The sequence below is a fragment of the Euprymna scolopes genome, chromosome 25, assembly GCF_053919585.1.
Source record: "Euprymna scolopes isolate OS-2025 chromosome 25, ASM5391958v1, whole genome shotgun sequence".
NCBI classification, from domain to species: Eukaryota; Metazoa; Mollusca; class Cephalopoda; order Sepiida; family Sepiolidae; genus Euprymna; species Euprymna scolopes.
This window is the reverse complement of record NC_136506.1, coordinates 29,761,667-29,785,559: the sequence shown is the minus strand read 5'-3', so window position 1 is coordinate 29,785,559 and position 23,893 is coordinate 29,761,667. Positions and strand designations below refer to the sequence as shown.

At 31.6% G+C, this 23,893-nt stretch overlaps 1 protein-coding gene across 9 annotated transcripts in view; it reads right to left on the bottom strand.

Moving 5' to 3' along the window:
• The window catches only part of LOC145247308 (uncharacterized), a 537,232-nt gene that overhangs the window by 93,146 nt on the left and 420,193 nt on the right, over nt 1–23,893 (bottom strand). For all 9 annotated transcript variants that reach the window (XM_080108929.1, XM_080108932.1, XM_080108933.1 and 6 more), the window contains one exon: nt 19,155–19,378. In XM_080108929.1, the coding sequence (XP_079965055.1) occupies nt 19,155–19,378 (224 nt within the window). The remainder of the gene's footprint in view (nt 1–19,154; nt 19,379–23,893) is intronic.

Genomic DNA, 23,893 nt, shown 5'->3' with positions numbered 1-23,893 from the left:
ACATAAAAACTAGTTGTATCTACTGAATGAAATGAAGTCGTTTTAGTTAATAAATTTTGTTTGCTTGCATATAAAGTAGACAATCCTTATTATATTCTTGAATCTAAAATATAAGTTTAAAAAAAAAAATTTTCATATTAGTAGTGGTCTTTGATGGAATAAGAAATTAAAAAAATAAATCAATGTAAAGTGCATTTTGCCTTGCCAATAACACTGTATAACAATAATACATGAAAATTTGGCTAGTCAGAATCAAAGTTTGATTGATAAGCTTAAATGTTAAAAGATTTTTAAAAGTAAACTGTAGTAATGTACATTATTGTATTGCCAATAACATGGAAGAACGATAACAAATGAAAAATTGCCTAGTCAAAAGCAAAGTTTGATTGACTTGCTTGAATATTATTTGGATCTGATTTGAAAATTCAGCACAATATTTTGGAAGTATATTTCTTTGTCTTTTATTACAAGTATTAACCCCCAATCCCTTTCAAATTCATGTTTCGAAAAAAAAAAAAATTTATTATTCAGACTACAGCGTCACAGTTACAAACATTGGTTAACGGTCACTTGTAACAGTTTTTTGGAGGTCATAGGTTCAATCCTTAATACAAGCAAAAATAACTAAAAAAATAGAAATAACATGTATTAATTTTTCTATCCCGTTGCAGTTGACAGAATGAGAACAATCTACTCACGTTGATTAAATAAAAAGTGAAGCTTTTGATCGACCTTTTCTAGATTTAATTTGCCTTGAAAACTATTTGAAAACTGTTTGAAAACTGTTTGAAGACTGTTTGAAAACTGTTTGAAAACTATTTGAAAACTATTTGAAAACTGTTTGAAGACTGTTTGAAAACTGTTTGAAAACTATTTGAAAACTGTTTGAAAACTATTTGAAAACTATTTGAAAACTGTTTGAAAACTATTTGCAAACTGTTTGAAAACTATTTGAAAACTATTTGAAAACTGTTTGAAAACTATTTGAAAACTGTTTGAAAACTATTTGCAAACTGTTTCTCACGTAAAGCAAAAAGCTAGAATATTCTGTTTGCAAACAGGAGAGTATTTTGACTCTAGAAGGCAAAGAGGATAGAAGAAGAAAAAGAAAAAAAATAGTCTATCTCAGTTCTATCGTTATTTTAATGGCAAGTGCTCGAATGAGTTTGACTACTGTCCTTCTCCCACTGTAAAACATTCACAGCAACAACTCGTCTTGCTACAACTGCCAATAATTTCCCTTACTATCTATCAGTGTCGAAAACGAAATGAAAATTCCACAAGCAAAGTTTCTTTCTTAGAATTACCTGCAGAACACAATACCATGGGGCTGCTTTCCAGCTGACCATAACATCGTCATTTTCAAATCTAATGTAAATAATTCCTTGTTGAGCCATCCTCTGAAATAATCAAACCCTACTCAAGTTCCGTCATTACAGATCAGCAAGGTGTTGTCTTACACTCTATTCGACACTCAATAACATTTATCCTCGAGTAGCTCTTAAACCTTGATAAACAATGACCGCCTAGTAAAAAAAAAAAAAAGATTAAAAAATTCTGTATACGTTGCTGAGTTTGACAGGAAGATTTAAGAGTCCAACTCGAAGGCTTCCAAGTTGGAAAAAAAATGCAGATGCAAGAAGGTTGGATGTTACATCGGCCGGAATTTTAATGATTAATTTTATGGTCGATTCTCATGATTAGTCTAGTAAGATGTCATGTGAGATAACAAAGTGTGTGCGTGCGTGCGTGTGTGTGTGTGTAGGTATGGGAGATCTGTGTGTGTAGTATGTAGATGTATTGTGTGTGTGTGTGTGTGTGAGTATGTTGAGGTATGTTGGGTTAGGTAGTCTGAGATGTGTGTAGAGTTAGTTAATGCGTTTGTGGTATGTGTACGAGAGGAGGGGTAAGTGACTGTCCCATGAGAGTTGTGGGTGGGTGGGTGGTTATTTATGTCTCCATGACATTTTCAAATCCTATGTTATGGTAAGTGCTCGTCTGAACTCCAATCTATGCCCCCCACCTTGCCAAACTTTCACAAAAATCACTCAACGAGCTAAAACCACTATATATAATTTCCCCCACTCTCTATCTGTGCCTAAATATAAACACAGAATCTATAAATAAAACTTCTTTCTCAGAACTGTCCACATTTGGAACACTGTTCAGCTGGCATGCTTCCCGGTTGAATACAACATAGTAGCCTTCAAATCTAATGTAAACAAATTCCTGTTAAGCAGTCCCCATAAATAATCAAATTCTACCCAATTTACATCATTAACGAATACTTCATTACTACCTTACAGTCATTAACCCTCATCCTTGAGTGACCTTCGGACCTTGATAAGTGGTGACTCCCAAGTAGAAAAAAAAAAAAAAAACACATTAGCATGGGACTATTTTCAGGCAGAAACCTGTTATGACTTAGTTGTGTGATTTGTAAGCCGGAAAATAGATTTCAGCCCAGAAAAGTCCACGCGTAGCTTGTCGATGTCTCCTCTGCTCTGTCTCAAGATGGCCACTAGCATGTTCCATCAGAGGTGTGTGTGTGGGGGGGGGGGCAAGTCTACCTTTACAGAAAAGAGAGTTATTTCCCTTTGATCATGTTATCGTATTAATGAAACCAATATCAACAAATGCTTATCATATTTGGTTTTCATGATGACTAAGTAATAAAAAAAAAAAAAAAAAAAAAAAACACGGATGTTTCGAATAAGCATTCACTTTCCTCCCTTCCACCTTGGGAAAATATGATATAAGGTCAAAAAGTGAAGATTTAAGAGGAAAGAGGAAGTACACTCTACTTTGGCCTACAAAAATGTCTGAGCAACCCCATCCCCCATCGGTATTCTTTAGTAGAATTACCATATGTGATTGACAATAAATTAATTACTTCCAAAAAAAAAAAAAATAATAAATAAATAAAAACGGTGACTTTGTAGAACTGCACAAAATCTTATCTAAAAAAAAAAATTTTTTTTAAATGTCCATTTAACTTAAATGGCTCTATCAGACTGATTGCTGAGGACGTATCCTCTACTTGGTATTCATCATTTTCAATCATCTCATAATATTATTCCTCATTTAAATTGTCAACCCATTAATCTCTTAAATCCTTATTCTTTTGGCTTTGATAAACGTCGATGCATTAGATAAAAAATAAAAAAGAGAAATATTAACTGAGGTTTGATGGTAAAATCTATATATTAATAACATAGTACCTTTAACGTACGTATGTACGGGTGTCACAGTTTACAATTTTAAATTATTCAATCGGGAGATCCTATTTATTAAAAAGAGAGATAGTAGAATGCATATTACAAACATTAAATTAGTATATAGATACACTAATTTAACGTTCGTAGTATGTTATCACTTTTTATCCTCTTTTTTTTTTAAATAGGATCTCCCGATACCGAAGACTCAATGTAAAAAAATAAAATAAAAATAAATAAAATGATGTCGTTTTTGTGCCTTACATGAAACTTAAATATACCCTTTTCATCTTCTAGATAGGATCTAAGGGTAGTATCTGTTCTGTCTAAAAATGCTATAATTATACTGCTGGGTTTCTGTTCGCACCAGGGAATAAAACAGAAATATGTCACAGACTCCTATAAAGCTATTGGTGATAAACAGTAATAACCAGATATATTCTGACACTACATTAATCAGATTACTTTGTTGAATACGTTTACAGTTTTAACAAAAGGGCTACAATAATATCGTGAGGTCTTCATTCATGCTGAACGCCCACAGAATGCCCAGCAACAATATATTACATATAAAAGATGCTGCTGTGGAATTTCCACAGTTCCCACTAGTAAATAAAGAATCCTGCCTATCATTTTTAGGGGCTTGTTTAAAATTTCCACACATAAAAAAAAAAAAAGAAAAATCATTATAATGTACGTACCCGTGACGAAACGAAAATATCGTATTCCAAAAATTACGTAAATTTATCAAGTAATTTATTTTGATAAAGAAAATCATTTTAAGTGAATTTGAGTTTTTTTTTCAATGCCCTCCCCCCTTCGCATATTTCTAAAAAAAAAATTGTAAATTTGAATTATTTGAAATGTTTCTTCAGTCTGTTTACAAAGTTAGACATAAAATTTGATTTTTTCTTATTTAAAAATAAAACTACTTGATAGATTTACATGATTTTTGGAATACAATGTTTTCCTTTCATCACAGGTACGTACATAGTACAGGTTTTATCTTTATTTTTGTTTTGTTTTTAATATAAGAAAAAATTATCGAAAAGCATCAGAGTTTCTGCCAGACTTAATAAGGTTAAAATTTAAAAAAAGAATGTTTAAAAAATCCCAGTAAAATAAATTGGAGGAAAGAATACAACAACAACAACAAAAAAGTTTTTTAAAAAAATTGATAAGAAATAAGACATTCTTCAAACAAAACTGTTTAACTTGAAGAACAGATGCATGAAAATCCATGCCCAGACTTGTTCATGAACAAACGGACAAATGGTATAATAGGTGCAAGAAGAGGATGATGGGGGTGGAAGTCCACTGGTCAATTTAACACAGACAATGATTAGATTAGAAGTAGGTTAAGGTCTCTTGTAGATTTTTAGAAATGCTTCCTGTAATATATATATATATATATATATATATATATATATATATATATATATATATATAGCCTGTCTGTGGAACTCTGTTCTGCTGATCTGCTTTCCAGCTGACTAAAATATTGTCATCTTAAAGTCCAACGTAAACAAATTCTTATTGAACCGTCCTCGTAAATAATGTGATTATACCAAGTTTCCACCACAAACGATTACTACACTACTATCTTAATAACTACAATACACACATTAATCCTTATCCTCAAGTGGCCTCCAGGGATTGATGCTTGGAAGCCCCTTTGCATATATATATATATATATATATATATATATATATATACACAAGGGGGATTTGTAGAAATATATTATCTTATAATACAGACCAATCCTTATTTAAGAAGCTCAATGTAATTACAGAGCAATATAGTGAATAAGTGACAAAAAAAACTACATTCCAAAATTCATGAGGTTGACCATCTTATAATTTATTCCTTTAATTCAGTTGACATTTACAATTCTTGACAGTATCTGTTTCGTAGTGAAAAATCAATCAGTGAATCTATTATGCCCTTAACTCATCAGAGGATATATATATATATATATATATATATATATATATATATATACTGACCTTGTTTATTGGGTTCAAGTCCCGTGACCAGCAGTAATTATGACTTTCTGCATTGGTGATTGCATTAGCATGAAACGCTAGTGTCTGTAGGCATAAAAAACACTTATTATTTACTGAAAAAAAAAAATATTAGTGATAAGCCCATTTCGGTAAAATTCAGGTTGAGCCCTATTTGTGAATTGAGAAAAAGGCCAAGAATTAGCTGTGTGCATCATTCACAAACTTTCTATTCGTTCAAATACTCTCATCGCCGTCTGAATTATGACAGGCACATTAACATGGCTTCATAAGTAACAAAATTCACTCTTTATTTAAATGTTAATTCATGATAGTCACGTGGAAGAATGCTAGCCTGCAGTGTAAAGTCAAGGTCGATTTTGTTAACTGGGTTCGAATCCTACAACAAGTAATTATCACTTCCTACACTGATAATTGTATAAGCATGAAATACTAGTGACTGTAGGTATAAAAAATATGAATATTTAGATGCTGCACTTCTATTTCTTGTTCTCTTTCAGTGGAGGAGAAATCCTTCACGACTGAGACAATTTTTATTTTTGTACCTTTTCTCCACGTTAAAAAACGACCCTGGTGTCTAACTCTGTCCTGTGGGGAGGCATAGTAAATGGGTATATATATATATATATATATATATATATATATATATATATATATATATATATATATATATATATGTTTTCAATAACTATTAATCTTTTTTCTTCCATTTGAGAACAAGATGCTTTCAGTGGCACATGCACATAATTTTTATTACATCGCCTGACGAGGACTTTTGGTTCCTGCCAACCAATTGTCCGAAGCATTAGCATGTTCAGTATAACAATTATGCGATATTTGTCTCTATAAATAAAAATGTTATATTATATATATATATATATATATATATATATATATATATATATATATATATATATATAACTACTTAATTTACTCACATAAAATTAATATACGAAAGTATAGATTTATGCGTAAACTTTAAGTATTTACTTCAAAAGTGCTCAATACATAGGTAGAGCTAGTTAGTAATTTATAATATATATATATATAAACAAATGTACATGGTCAGGACTCTGAATATGCTAATATTTTGGACAAATAGTTAAAACCAGAAGTCCTTGTTAAGTGATTTAATAAATGGTTTCTTCTGTGGAAAGCAATCGACCATTTGTCTGAAACATTAGCATGTCCACTGTAAATTGGTTTATATTCATAGAAATCTTTCTCTTCTTTTATTGAACGCTCTTAATGACCTCATTAAATTCATTAGCTATCACTGTTGAATACCTTTAATGTGTGTGTGTATGTATATATATATTTATATACGTAAGAGGCCTTTAAACCATGCTATACGTTAAACATGGTAAAATATTTTCGCCTGTAAAATAAAAAAAATTCTTCAACGTTTTTTAGTTTTCAAATTTTATGTATATATATATATGTATATATATATATATATATATATATATATATATATATATATATATATATATACATAAAATTTTAGTCATTCAATAAATTAAAAATTTTATGACGTGAAATGTTTGAGTTTCAGATCAAAAGATTTTTATTATTCAAAGAATGCATTTGAAATATTTTAACTCCTTATCCTATAGGATTTCGATGCCTACCATCTCTTCAGAGGAGAGAATATTAGCAAATAATTATAATGGTTTACACCTTATTTGCTAAAACCAGTGAGACATGAAAAATCACAATTAAAAATTGATTGGGTAATTAAAAGTCATAGAGTAAGGGAAGTTAAAGAAAAGGATATAAAAGTTAACATCCAAATTGCATGGTAAAATCCGAAGTGAATGTTTTTGAAAGCAGTGGTAAAATGATCCAAACTGTATTTTGAGTAATTCACATCACAATGTAATGATCCGAATTAGGCATTTTCCTGGAGCAAATTTATAATTTTATTCTGAAGTATATATATATATATATATATATATATATATATATATATATATATATATATATAGCTTTTCTGTGGAACTCTGTTCTGCTGGTCTGCTTTCCAACTGACTAAAATATTGTCATCTTAAAGTTCAACGTAAATAAGTTTTTTTATTATTACGTGTTTCGATTTTTCATTTAAAAAAACAAACATTATTACAATGATCTAAATATGATACCTTTTTAAATGAAAAATCAAAACACGGAATAATAAAATAATGTTAAAAATACATAGCAATTGTTGGTCACCTTTCTTATATATATATATATATATATATATATATATACACACAGAGAGAAAGAGAGAGTAATAAATGAAGTTGATAAAGATACAAGTAATTTTTAAGCAAACAAACCTATCAAAATATTAAAAGCTCTAATGAAACAATTCAAAGTTCAATAAAATTTTTATTATATAATCAGATCAATAAGAAAAAGGAAAAAAGAACCCTTACATATATATATATATATATATATATATATATATATATATGAGGTTTTCATTTTCCCTATTGATTAGATGATCAAATAAACTTTATTTGATCATCTAATCAATAGGGAAAATGAAAACCTCATATATATATATATATATATATATATATATATATATATATATAATGTAAGGGTTTGACTCGTCATACATTCTATATATATATATATATATATATGACATAAGATAGGGATTTTCTTGTTTTATTTGTACTCCTTGTCGAATATTTAAAATTTTGTATACCTTCCTTACAAGTTTATAAAGGTTTTTTAAAATTTGAATATTTTCAATATCAAGATTTTTATTTTATATATATATATATATATATATATATATATTGTATCGATGACAAAAGGTATGATGAAGAGACTAACTTTAGTTTAAGGAAAAATATCCTATCATATTCTTCAATTAAAAATGAATTCTTCCCACTTGCTGATTTTTATTTTTATGTGATTATTTTAAAGTGTTTCACATTCACAGCCACCAAAGCCAGACTAAGTGACTTAAAAAAAAAATTCTAGCTAAATATGATTTTATATTGTCAATAACACGGTATAACAATAACAAATGAAAATTGGCTATGTTACGTTAGCTTAAATGCTATTTCAGTTTCACTTAGAAAACCTGAGAAGATAATTTTATATGTTAGATAATAGCATGATGATGATGTGAGGAAAATGGCATAAACTATGAAGTAGGTCCGAGACAAGCGAACCCTACTTAAATGCCACCCAACCAGTAGAGAAGGAGAAGAAAAAGAAGTCTGGTAATCTCTTTTAATGCTAATTATCTGAAGAATCGAAAACGGCGGATTATTAGAACACTGCAAATCTCATCAACCTATATTTTATTATATTAAAGGAATGAAAACTAATGCAACAGTCAACAAATATTTATACTGTTTTTTTTTAAGCAACAATGATTATATATATATATATATATATATATATATATATATATATATATATTGGCAGCAAGTCATTATTCAATCACGTCTGATTGAACACAACTGAGTTCTTTTTTCCGATTTTGTTGGATACCTTTTCAATTCGTTGAGTGGTCTTTTTTATTTCGGCTGGCATGTTGTATATTATGACGCTGGGTAGTTGTCGTTCGGCCATATTCTTCTCGATCGTCGTGAGGAGCGATTGTGGTTGTTGTCGTTTTCTTTATTATTTTTTCTATTTCATTTGGAGTCACCAAATTCACTTTGCCTAGGGCCTCTGATTACCTAAGGTCGGCCCTGATGATCAGGGCCCCTGATCTCACCTTCAGACCTTTGTGTCACATCTCACCGCTTTGGAAGGGAGATGGGCAAAACAAGCATAAAATCAAGAGGAGTAATCTCCCTTACTTTGTCAGCATCAAACAAGATGAGCCGAAGAAAGGTTCATTAACTTGTAATAAACGTTTTATTCGCGTCATAAACACGAAACAAAATCTGTGTTGTTTTTAGATATTAACATGTCTGTGTCATTTATAAATGCAAATGCAATTTCGATATAAATTTATTTATCTTTTAAGTGTGAGCACTGATTAATCTGTAGAGGGTTTTTCTGAAGTTTATATAATTTCACTTAAAATAGCTCTACATATGTAATGAGCACATTTAAAAAAAATATTGTTTTTTTTCTTTGTTCGATACAAGTTAATTTATTTAATTATGTTGTAAATGATTTCTGTGGTCGTGGATTTGAATCCTGTCATAATTATCCATGCTGATGAGCCTAAGTATGATGAAACATGTATCTGTGAATAAGTTATATATATATATATATATATATATATATATATATATATATATATATATATATAATTTATCTTTTAACTGTGACAATTGCCCAAAGAAAGAAAGAGAAAGAAGAAATCACTTGCAATTTCTAAAAGACCGCAACTTGTTGAAAAATAAAGTCCATCTTTCTGAACAAGCGAACATTTAAACACAAATGCTAAATATTTGTCCAGGAAATGAAGCAATGTCATGAAGCAGAATTATTTGTTACAGTAAAATCAAAAACAATCATTTAATTAAAAACAATAACAAATGATAGTCAATTAATAAAATGTCCTTTTTCAAAACCAATATGCAAATTAGTTGCTTTTGACTCTTTCTTTCTTTCTTTCTACCTATGGGTTAAATAATGATTGCTTGTGGTGATATTCCCTTTTTCTTATACAGGATTATTCCAATCTTTTTATTGTGTCCTTTCTTTAGTACGTTCGACTCTCGAAAGAGAGGGGATACTATACAGAAAAAGAGATCTAGGTCAAACAAAATGTAGTGAGAAAATATAAAATATGGTACAAAGTTAGTAATAAATTAGTTAATGGGCCAATTATGAATTATGGCTAATTAAAGCAATTAATGAGGATTTTTTAAAAAATATAACTCAATCCCAGCACTGATGAATATTTTAGCATGTACTTTTTGTGTGACTAAAATATATTAGTAAAACAAACGACTAACTCAGCTTTGATATAAGAATAGATTACTAGTGAAAGGAGATGGGCAGGGCGAGTACATGGCCAAACAAGATGACGACAGATGATCCATCAGGACAACGGAATGGACACCTCGTGAACTTAAGAGGCCAAAGGGAAGACCAAGAATGAGATGGAGGGACGACCTGATACAACACATGAGTCCTACATGGCAGTAGATAGTTCGGGACACAGTTAGATGGCTAATGTCCAGGGAGAGATTTCTCATTGAGTGATAAAACACTTATTGACTGATTGACTGATTGATTGATTGAAAGAAGAATTATTGTATCAAATTCGGATCTTTTAACATTTTAGTAGTCGGAGTGGATCGTTTGAGCCACCGACTTTGACTCTTATAGCCTTGTTGTTGTTGTTGTTGTTGTTGTTGTTGTTGTTATAATAGTCGTAGTGGTAGTCACGAACCAGTAAGCCTTAAGAGTCATATTTTATTACTAATATCATCGAAAGAGTCAAGTGCGCACTTGTTTTAAGCAATCAAACTCCTTAACCTAATATCTTCACATGTTTTCCTCTTTCAACACAAAGAAATTAATCCTTTTCTCGTTTAGGAGCAATTGTATGTGACCTGGTGACACAATTTCCAAAAAAAAAATTTAGCCAGTTTTGGAGTCATCTGATAACATGAACATTTTTTTTTTTTTTTGATATCGTTAATTAAATATATAAGCCGTCTATAATATTTTTAAATATTTCGATATTTCAAGGGAGAAAACTTTTATATTCTATAATTATCTCCCTTGCAAAGAGAGATTTTGGAGCAAGGTTTATTGCTGCTTGTGTCGTATATAATGGGATTCCAAATAAATGCATTTAAGGTAACAACACGATTACATACTGACATGTCATATTGAAATAAGTCAAAATGACAAAAATTATGAAAAATGATAGAGTCCAAAAATAATTAGTAGTAAAAATAAAATTTATCGAATTATAGTTTTATTGTATTTGTTAATTAGGTACGGGCAAAAATAGGGAGACATAGTTTTGAAAGCCGATTTATCATATTTTTTTAGGTTTCCGACGACTTTTTGATTGTATTTGAAAGATTAGAGACTAAAGTTAATTTTCTAAAGGAAAAAAATATTTGTACACGTGAAAAAAAAAAAAAGTTATGAAAAATGTTTTCACGGCGAGCTAACTAACTCAGCTAAATTTTTAAGTTAAATAAATTCATTGTAAAAATCCTTTAACAGATAAATATTAGTTTTCTGGGTCTATTTCAAAGATAATTAGTAAAGTCCTAAGATATTGAATTGAATAAATAAAAAAAAAAACCACCTAACTTAATTAGCCCTCAAAAAGCAAGTACTAATTTACCGTTCGCCAAAAACGCAACAAACTAAAATTTTGTAAACACGATTATAAGGAGGCCCAAAATTTCAGCCAATCAAAACGCTGTTTCAAAATGAAGTCATGGTTATAAAGGGAGGTAGAGATATCAGATTTCTTCTTCCTCCCCCCCCCACAGACGTGCATCCATACATTCCTATTCTGAACTTGTATCAATTTTTATCATTTTTTAATTTAATTATTTTTTATGTTCCTGTTTTTAAATCAATTTTTTTTTAACTATTGTTCGAGATTATATAAAAATTATGTTATGCCGAAAGTTTCACATTCTTGCGAGCAAGAAAATTACTAAAATCTTGCATATAAAAATTATGCGAAATCTGTAATCAAAAAAAAAAAAAAGTAGAAATATTTTTGCTATTATAATTTGTTTTTGTGTGAAAATAAATAACCAATGCTTAATTCAATGGTAATATCGGTAGTTCAAGAAATTCATTTTTCTTCGAATTATATCGAATTCATTTATACATACTTTAGGGGCTTTTTTCGTAATATTCCTGTAAAAAAAAAATTTTTTATTGTTACAAATTACGATGCTTTATTTATATAAAAAAAGCAAAAATAAATTCTTACGTTTTTTATTTATTACTGAAAACCATAACTTTAGTAAAGTTATTTTTTGTTTAAACAAAATAATACATTTCCACTCAGATTAAAATAAAAATGTTCATTATATTTCGCGATCATTATTCGATTAATACTGAAAATTTCATTAAAATGGGTTAATTTCCTGATTTTTGGTGAATTTTTAAGTAAACGGAGGGCTCAAAATGTTTATACATTTTGAACAACGGCATTCATTTTGCCCATACCTATTATTAATGATGAACGGTTCTTAAAATGGCATTTTTTTTTATGACCTGCCCCTGCGTAGTATAAACACCCCCAACCATCCCATGTTAGGAACGGCTTTCGGAATAAACACCCCTAAACCTCCCCGTGTTAAGAACGGCTTTCGAGGTTGGGAGGTGTTTATTCCAAAAGTCGTTCTTAACATGGGGAGGTTGGGGTGTTTATAATAGACTGGGACACGGCGTAAAAATTTGCCCTTAAAATTCACGAGAGGTAACTGCAGTCTATGATTTTGACAAAATAATCCGTCATTTCAAAATAGAAAATGGTGGACCGCTAATATCTATGTGTTTTTTTTTGTTTTTGTTTTTTTGTTTTTTTTTGTAAAAAATAGTTCTAGCAGATCTTCTACTCTATCATTTTTGTAATTTTTAGAATTCGACATGCCATAATGTTTTTATCTAAAATGTATTTCTTGAAATCACATTATACTGAACAAACACTGATTTATCTGCCCTTGGTGATATAGAGTGAGGCACAGTTATCTGCCCCTGTGGAAACTAAATGACATAACCAAATGAGAAATTCAAAATGGAGGATGCTACCGAAATCAGTTTAGCAACAGACAATCTCTCCTCAATTTATAGTAATTCCTTCAGTTATAAAATTGTTAATTAAATCATTTATATTGTTAAATCTCCATAGAGTCGTTTTCATCCATTTATTTCTTCATATTTGTCTCTCATCACTCATAAACGTTCTTCACAAAGGGCATCAAAGATTTTAAAAAAATGGTTTCTCTTTAGTTTAGTAGCATGAATGCAAGGCTATGAAGTCAAGAGATTTATATCCAATCTGTTGCGAATGTTGTTGGACAAATCGACAGATCATTCTATTAATTGAGAAAAGGCCTGACTTTTGATACAGCCTCTATATTTACTTCCATCCTACCACAGAAAGATATGGCACAAGGCTAGAAGGTGGGAAATAGGAAAAAAAGGGTTACATTTCTGGACCCACAAAAATAGTCTAAGTAACCCTATCAGCATTACTTAATAGAGGTGTCGCAGGCGATTGATAACAAACCAACCTCTTTTTAAAGAGAGAAGGCAAAGCCTGAGATTCTTTGGGGTGGGGGGCGGATTGTATGCTAATTATCTTTTCAACTATAATGACAGAACGATAACGGATAGTTTAAGTGAAAGCTTTGGTTTGAAATTCCATATACGTTATCAAATCCAACATAAAGATTCTCAAGTTCAAAATCATGCACCTGAAGAAGGTCTAAGGTTATATTAGGGGTAGCATGCTCTCATTCCGTCAGCCATAATCGGGTAGAAATTTTAAATAATTTGTAATTGTATTCTTTGTATTGCCTGTACTGACAATTGAACCTTCAACCTCCAGAAGACGTTCACTTAGAACTGATTATCCCTTAGCACTTTTATCCTTTGTATCACTGGACCATACCACCCCTGTGGATTAAATAAAGGGTTACGTACAAAATTTGTACTCCTATAATTTTTTTTTTTTTTTGTGTCTTGATATTCATATTAAAAATCGTTTTTCTATTTATTTATTTATATATGGGTTGTGGAATTGCATTCACTAGCAAAAGATCTAGCCAATTTGCATATTCTTTTAAACATTCATTTTAATTAATTCCCTATTAATTTTTTTCGGTTTTACTATGGAATGATTATCTTTAGTTAACTATTATGTGTAATTATATTCATGCAAATATTCTACATGAATTATACTTGCATAATATTTGTGTAAAAACATTATAGTAAGCACAAACGTCTTTCTATATATATTTATGTATTGAAAGCGCTTAAGAATATGTCTGAACAACAACTACTGGGTGCCATAATATACAACATGCCAGCCAAAATAAAAAACGCCCGCTCGGCGAATTGAAAAGTTATCCAACAAAATCGGAAAAAAGAAGAACTCAGTCGTGTTCAATCAGACGTGCTTGAATATATAAATTGGTTAGATTCCATAAATTTAAAACTAATTACAATTTTCAAATATTATAATCGATCTCTGAAAATATATACATACGTTTCAGATCTGGATAAACATTATAGAGTGCTTATTATTAGAGTATATTATTAGTTGAAATTGTAATTAATGTGTTTTGAAGTTTAACATCTATCTGATTAATATACAAAAGCTCTGAGTGATATAACCTATTAATCATTGAGCTTATTTCATCTGCAATACTGAAACATATCAACAACTAATGACATCTATTTTTACAAAAAAAATAATATATATATATATATATATTTAAATAAGGGAGTAGTCACCAACAATGTGTATTTTTTAACATTATTTTATTATTCCGTGTCTTGGTTTTTCATTGAGAATTATGTTTGGATCATTGTAATAATGTTTTTAAGTCATTGAAATCGTTTATGCGCGTTTCAGACGGTCTGTGATGCGTCCTCGTCAGAAATTATTTTCAAATGTGTAAAAATGGCGATTTTCGTAGTTAATTTGAAGTTTTTCCAAGGGGTGGAGGCTTGTAAGTGTTTATTATTCATTGGTATGCTGAATTTTTATTGCTTTTTTATTGGGCTTGTTATGTATATATATATATATGAATTAATCTCACTCGGTAAAAATTCTTGAACTGTTTTAATATTTAAACTTCTTTATATAAATATCATCCAATGTTTTGAAAGAAAAACTTTGTTTCGTCGTGTATGACTTTAAAATAAACACTGCCTTGAAACATGTGTAAACAACTGTAATACCTTTGTGCTTATTCTTCATTTGGAACATGATTGAAAATGATCGTACATGTTTTTATATTATATATACTTTAGCACCCCATAAGTTGTATTTTGCACTTTCTTGCAAATTTTAGGTGAATTAATTAGTGGATTCACTTATAAGCAAGCACGGAAAACAATAAGTGGTTCTGCAATCACCGGAAGATTGTTGTTGTTGAGGTTTTTATGGCATGACAATAATCGTTGGGTCACGCTGAAATCGTACATGCTTTTTTTCATATGATTTACTTGTAATCATAAACAATGTTTGTTATACACATCACCCGGTCTTCTGGGGCGGTAGCTAATTTAGTGTTGATCAAGTTTAACTTGGTTTTAGAAATAGAATTAAATGACTTCAATTTTTTAAAAATTTTCGGTTGGCGCTTGTATACATAGGTGATCCTTTAAACCAACACATTTCAGGTGAAAACATTATTACATACTTACATGTCATTGCAAAATTAGCATAAATTCCAAATATATCCAAAGAAGAAAAACAATTTTTTTAATTGCATTTTCACCCTAAACAAGGCACAGTGCCACTTTGATGTAGAGGGCATAATTTGCAGGGGTACTATATAGGGAGTTGAGCAGCAAAATGTCTGTTTACATTACACTTGAACTTCTGCATGTTCGTAGAGTCAGGAAAGCAGGAATTTGTACTAATTTAGCCATGACCTTGGAATTTGTATTAATTTAGCCATGACCTTGGAATTTGTATTAATTTAGCCATGACCTTGGAATTTGTATTAATTTAGCCATGACCTTAGAATTTGTATTAATTTAGCCATGACCTTGGAATTTGTATTAATTTAGCCATGACCTTGGAATTTGTATTAATTTAGCCATGACCTTGGAATTTGTAATAATTTAGCCATGACCTTGGAATTTGTACTAATTTAGCCATGACCTTGGAATTTGTATTAATTTAGCCATGACCTTGGAATTTGTATTAATTTAGCCATGACCTTGGAATTTGTATTAATTTAGCCATGACCTTAGAATTTGTATTAATTTAGCCATGACCTTGGAATTTGTATTAATTTAGCCATGACCTTGGAATTTGTAATAATTTAGCCATGACCTTGGAATTTGTAATAATTTAGCCATGACCTTGGAATTTGTAATAATTTAGCCATGACCTTGGAATTTGTAATAATTTAGCCATGACCTTGGAATTTGTAATAATTTAGCCATGACCTGTAAGTATGTAATAAAGTTTTCACCTGAAATGCGTTGATTTAAAAGATCAGTGATGTAAACAAGCACCTTGCAGTCTATATAACAAACAACTGTATTCCTATTTACTTACTTTTCCACAAGGAGAAAATAAGAGACAATATATATAATTTCCCCCGCTCTATATGTGTCTAAATCTAAACGCAGATTCCATGGACACCGCTTCTTTCCCAGAACTGCCTGCCTGTGGAATATTGTTCTGCTAGACTGCTTCCCGGTTGAATATAACATGGTACCCTTCAAATTCAATGTAAACAAGTTCTTGCTGAGCCTTTCCCCAAAATAATCAAATTTTGCCCAATTTACACTATTAACGATTACTACACGTCCACCTTACATTCATTAACCCTTCTCCTCGAGTGGTCTTCGGGCCTTGATAAATGGTGACTCCCAAGAAAAAAAAAATCCACCACTCACAAAACATGGGGCACTCTGTATGGGAAAAAATATAAATTGCCGCAATCAAGAAGGATTTCTTCTCGTCCAATTGTGAACAGGACATATACTACACTTTGATCCCCAAATTATACATGTTTTTTGCATACAACTGATTTGCACATAAAATTTGAAGAGATTTTTCTTACATTCAGCACCTTTCAAAGCAGTATGCACCATAGGTGGAATGAACAGACTTCCTCCAAAGGAGGAAGTTTCACAGGAATATCAAGTTCACAAGTCATCTCCAGTTGCTTGTAAATCTTGGTTAGGGGAAATGGTGATGTTAGGTTCTTTCAAGAAAGTGTCAATGTCCTCTCACATACAGCACCTAGTATTTCCAAATAGTCACCTATCTGGTACTGACCAGACTCAATGTTGCTTAACTTTGGTGATTTGATGAAAACCGAGGTGTCAACATGATTACAGCACCTAGTATTTACAAAATGGTCATCCATTTAGTATTGGACAAGCTTCACGTTGCCTAACTTTGGCGATCTTACAGGAAGCAGTGCGTCAACTTAATTATACCTGTATTTTGATGATTGTGAAAATAAAAAATTTAAAACAGAAATGGTAATGTGTATATATATATATATATATATATATATATATATATATCTGTCATCACCAGTTAGTGCCTAGTAAATGCAGATCACAATGAATAGCTAAGGATTATTTGTTGTAGTTGCGGACTGTTAGCCGGCCCTTGACTAGGAGTTGCCAAATGATCACCCATACTGACCAGACTCAATATCGCTTAACTTTGGTGATCTTACGGGGAACCAATGTGTCAACGTGATTATAATCATATGCATACATTTATGTGTGAACGCTCTACAAATGATATTGAGTACATATAATTAATATAATTACACACAAAAAAAGCACATATACAAACATACACATACAAATGTGTTAACGTGTGTAATTTATTAGTAAAAAATAATTTTTTAACAGAAAATACAAAAATTTGTAACCAAGATTTGTCAAAATGGACTTAACCGAGATGTGTATTCAAAAGAATAAAAAAATAAAAATATTTAGTCGAACCAACATTTAAAAAAAAAAAAAATTTTTTTAAATGAACATATTCAAAGTAAAAATTTTAAATAATTGGACCGATTTGGTGCTTAAAAAAGTCTTAAAACATATTTACATTCAGTGTAAAATATTTTTAAAAAAATGACCAGCACAAAATCAAACTAATATGGAGATTAAAATTTTTTCCATGGATAAAAAAATTTTTAATGAAAAAAAAAAAAAAAATTGTTTTTTTAAAGAAAAATTTTTTTTTTAAATTGAAATAATTATTATTTTTTTTTAAATTGAAATAATAATTTTTAAAGTGAACCAAAAAAAATTAAAATGAAAAAACATATTTTTAAAAATCGAATTTTTTTCCAGATGTAAATAAATATAAAAAAAAACACAATTTTTTTTTAAAGCATGAAAAATGTTTCCCAATAAAAAAAAAATTGCATAAAAAAATTGCATAAGAGAATTTGCTTTTTGCATTTAGAAATAACATTTTTTTTCAGAGAATGGAAAAAAAAAATGTTTTATGAATAGAAAAAAAATTAAGTTGAACAAAAAAATGTTTTAATGGAAATACATTTTTTTAACGGAATGTTCTGTTTTTTTTGGAATGCAAATAAATATATAAAAAATCAATATGTTTTTCTAAAGAATTAAAAAAAAATTTTCCCAATTTAAAAAATAAAATTCTTTTGTATTAAAAACAATTGTATTTTGCATGTAAAAAAGAACATTTCTTTCAAAGAATGTAGAGAAAAAAAAGGATAATTAAAATAAAGTTCAAAGTATTGTTACGAAAAAAAATTTGAGGCACTTATTAAACTAAAGACTCGTTCGGAGCTAACCGAAGATTTATATAAGAGCTTAGGGTAACACTTGATTCAGATGACCAACTAACATCATCAAAACCATCCTCATTTAATGTGAGATCAGTGAGAATGGGGTTTCGGACAGGAGAATGGTAAGGACTTGCGGTCTTCAAGTGCTTCGCATCAGCGAGCCTGTTGTCAGTGTCGGCAAGCTTAGGAGTCCGTAAAGCTTTATCTTTTTTAGGAGAACACGTAATGGCAGTATTGGTCGTGTGGTAGGGGTAAGGTGGGGGTGGTGGAGGGGGAGGGGGAGGTGGTAGCAGTGGGGGTACGTTTAGGTCGTTTTTGAATTTGCTCGCAGGTTTGTTCTCCTCGTCCTGTTCTTTCTCTACGCCAAACATTTGGCGCATCGTCTCGCTAGAGGGTTGCAGGTAGCGCGACGGGACCTCGTTGGCTGAAAGAAATTGAAGCGCTTTCGAAACATGAACTGGGTTTACAGACTGACCTGACGAGTACTTCTGCGTGTTCCAGTTCTCGATGAGTTTTTGAAGTTCCGAGTGCTGTCCCAAAAGGTCATCGATGCTAACGCCACGCGTGTCAGAGTTGAGCATGAGGAAGCGAGATGGTATACGTGACGTCAGAGTGCTGTTGTCTTCGGTGCTACCAAAACCAAGGCTCATGAGGATTTCTTCGGGGTCCGCTTCCCGACCTTGGAGAAGAATTTCAATACTGAAAGAAAAGAAAAAGGGGAGAAATTTTAAAAGCAATGTCAGAATTAACAGAAAAATGAAAATAAATTACTTTACAAACATAATGGAACTTGCTGCATTTGGCTCTTTTCAATATGAATACCACTGTCCAACCTGATGGTCAACAAAATCACACCCCTTCGCTGTTATGATCCTCGGATGCCAAAAGGTTTTCTATGCCATTTTTGCTAATCATGTACGACAACTTAAGGCATGGAAAATTCATGACAACTGCTCCTACTGCTACACTATTCATGTGATATTTCCGCTCGACAAGTTTCTCTTGCTGCTTTTTTTTGTTTTTTATTTTTTTTTTTTACTAAAAATCTTTGTAAAAAATAAACAAGTTCTTTATAAAGACTTTATTTGGAATATTTAAGAAAAAATATGCACACAAACAGAAATTAAAACTCAAATTTCTTCAATGAAATCTAGGCCCGTTGATTATTCAACACACAAACATATTTATAGTCAAATATATATTGATAGATAATAGATGTGTATATGTATACATATTTATATATGTACCGCTGTTATTTCTATATATACATATGTGTATATGTATTTATGTACAACACTATATATATATATATATATATATATATATATATATACACACACACACATTATATATATACACTAGTAGGCCGCCAGGCATTGCCCGGTCGTACAATATGCTTAAATATGATATTTTGATTAATGCAGATTCCGTATTTATTGTATTATATTTTATTGCATCCAATGCATAGTAATAATTTCAAGTTTAAAAAAATAACTTATGCACCACCACCGAGAATCGAAACCAAAATTTTTAGCTTATAATTTACTTTTTCCTTTGATGTTATTGCCTGAGCTATGAAGACATGTTTGCTACAAGGCTAAAAATTAAAACATGAACTAATAGCAATTACGTTAGGCACACATATTCGTAATCCTGCCGTTCGACCATCACCTGGCAAATTCCATTTTTTTAAATTTTTACATTTTTGCACTGATTCCCCCCCCCTGCCTAAAACCCAAATATAAAGTTTTGCATGGATTTGAATACCCTATATATAAAGTTTCATGTCGGTAGACAAAAATTAACCTTAATCGTACCCATAACCTAACCTAATATACCCTACCCATGACCAAACCTAATATACGTGGGACCTCACCTAGTATACCCATAATATAATATACTCATGAACTCACTTAACATACCAATAACCAAACCTAATATACCCATGACCAAACCTAATATATGCACAATCTCTACCAGTATACCGATACCATACATTAGTATACCATAATATAATCTAATATACTCATGAACTCACTTAACATACCAATAACCAAACCTAATATACCCATAACCAAACCTAATATACGTGGGACCAAACCTAATACACACTGGTCCAAACCTAATATATGCACAACCTCTACCAGTATACCGATACCATACATTAATATACCATAGCATAACATCTGTGAAAAAAGCTAGAAGAGAAACTAAAAGTGAAATTCTAAAAAGATACAAAGTAAAAACAAGAAATATTTGATATCAAAAAACGAAATGCCTTTTAAACCATCCAAATATTTAAAGCAGTCATTCTTTTAAAGCCTATCCCACCCAAGCACCGAAACAATTTCAACGACAAACAATAAAAAAGAACAATAAATCCAAGAACACTGTAGCGCCATGATACCATAATAAGCACTTCCATTAAAAGACAATGCACATTCTAGGCGTTAACACAAAATCTGTGTGTGTGTGTGTGTGTGTGTGTGTGTGGAGGGGGGGGGTCGAAACATTTTACAAATGTAAAGAAAAAAAAAGACAGAGAGTCATCACCCCTGTCGACCCCCCCCCCGCCCAACCAAAAAAATCTAACACAAAATCATCATATGCTAGTAAGTAAAAATGCTAAAAAAAAAAAAAAAAAAAATAACTAAATAAACAGGGTCTGAACAAGAGTAATTGTGAGGTAATGGTTGCATAATCACCAACACACCTCTCCTAAATCGGCACTGCTTGAGTCCAGTGGCAAGGGGAAGTGCTAGACGATTGGAAACAATGCCGAGATAAGCAGAGAGCACATACAATACTTGAAATTCCTAAATGGCTACACATTTTGTTATTTCCATGATAGGTGCTCGTCTGAACTCCAATCTCTGGTCCCCCCTCGCCAATCTTTCACAAAAAACACCCGTCTAGCTGAATCCACTGTGAAAAATTTCCCCCACTCTATATCTGTGCCTAAATCAAAACGCGGATTCCATGAACAAAGCTTCTTTCTTAGAACTGCACGCCTGTGGAACTCTGTTCCGTCTGCCTGCTTCCCACCGGACTACAACTTGGATGTCTTCAAGTCCAACGTTAACAAATTCCTAATGAACCGCCCCCTTAAGTAAACACTTCATCAAATCTCCACACTAACGTAATGTACTTGCAATAACCCTTATCCCTGAGTGGCTTCCGGGCCTTGATAAAAAAAAAGAAACATTTTAGAACTAACCAGGCTCAAAGTTGCTTAACTTTGGTGATCTAACGGGAACCGGTGTGTCAACAGGAATTATGTTGTATAGAGTGAATGTACAATACATACACTTATAAATATCAGGTCGGTGCAAAAGTTTTTCCTGGTTTGCAGAAGTGGCATTTTAAACCATTGTTACGTACTTTATGCATGTTATTATTAGTTAAACGTATCACTATTTATAACTTATAAATTTATTAAATTATATAGATAATTTAATAAAGGATCATTCATACTTTACTGCAACATTCTCACCCATGTTGATGGGAAAACAACCTTTTTTTTTATCAATAGAAAGGGTTTCATCTTTCATCATGATAATGCTCATCATCACACAGCACTACTAACCAAAAAGCTCCTAAAAGAGTTTGCTTAAGAAATCTTACCCCATCCTGCATATTCTCCTGGCCTAACTCCCTCAGATTATCAAATACTTCAAGGATTACAAAACCGTTTAGATGACCTTGGGTAAACATCACGTGAGAAGATTAAAGATAAGTTAGATTCGTATTCGGAATCTAAAGAATTTTTCAAGCGATACATATTTATAAGCTCGATGACAGATGGAATCAAGTTATAGATAGCAAAGGTCGTTATTTCTTTTAATAAAGATTTTCAGAAAATAGTTCTTCCACTTCAAGACGGTCGCATATTTTTACCTATATATATTCGAACAAATATATCTTACACTTCTCTTATGTACAAGGAGAAGGTAAAGCCTAGGAGGACGGTCTCATGAGAACAGATGAGAATATATTTTCCTCTCCCCCCCAAAAGTAGGTAATACTGCGTGAAATGATAAACGTGTCCCCTCCTAAAGAAAACAACGCTACAGTTTTATTTTAAAACTTTCATTGAAAAACTCAATTTAGGTAACTTGATTATGTAGTAAGGCAGAATTCTATTCAATGTAGCCGCCTTCAGCCTCAATCACCGCCTCGATATGGGTCTGGAACTGGGAGCATGTCTTTTCCACAAGCGCTAGCAGGAGCTCTGCGAATACTCAAGGATGACAGCTATCAAGTTGGCTTTAGTATTGTGGGAGGTCATGTTGGTGATGTTCTTGATGAATGACCAAACTAAGTAATCCAGCAGGTTCAGGTAAGGGGAAAAAGGGTGCCAGGTAGTGAAGAGTGCAAAGTCATAGCACTCCTTTGGAAGCCAAACCTGGATCTCTTTGGACTTGTGGGCCAGCGCCGAGTCCTGCTGTCATACCCAGGGTCTGCCAGCGGCCACCTGATTACACCAATGGATCACTACACTCTTCAGCACATCCAGGTACACATTGGTGTTGACTTTCAAGCCAACTTTGAAGATGTGAGGTGGTATGATGTGGCCTTCATTTGAAACCACACCAACAACCATAACCATGACCAGAAAGTTTGTTTTCATCACTCTGACCACATCCCTGTTATTTGTGGCAACCCAGCAATGCATTTTGAGGGTGCTGGCAATGGTCCTGTTATCATAACTTGAATTGGTAGAGAGCATGAGTTGTATAGCGGCTCATCTCCAATCTCATTTGTTGAACATTTCAGACAGAATAGAAGGCTCTTATCGTTCTTGGGATTTGTAAATAACTGGCAAACTAAAAAAAAAAAAAAAGAAGAAAAACTGGTTTTCATAAAAAAAAAGAAGAAAACTGGTTTTCATAAAATGGAAATGGAATCATATCATCTTTTCTAAGGTGGGGTATCATGATAACAAACATACACTATAACGCCTTCTCTAAAGCTTCTCTAAGGAGAATGGCTTAATGACAACAGAACAGATACTACACTAGATCCCCCACTCCCCCCATAAAAGGAGGACTTAATGCTTGGGAGGATTCTAAACTACCTGTGCCCCTCCCTCTCGAATTGGGCATTGAAATAGAGTACATTGATGTAAAATCGTATAATAAACAAAACTAATAATAAAGAGATAGCAATAGTATAATTTCGATTTCAAACATACAGATACCAAATCTCCATTAG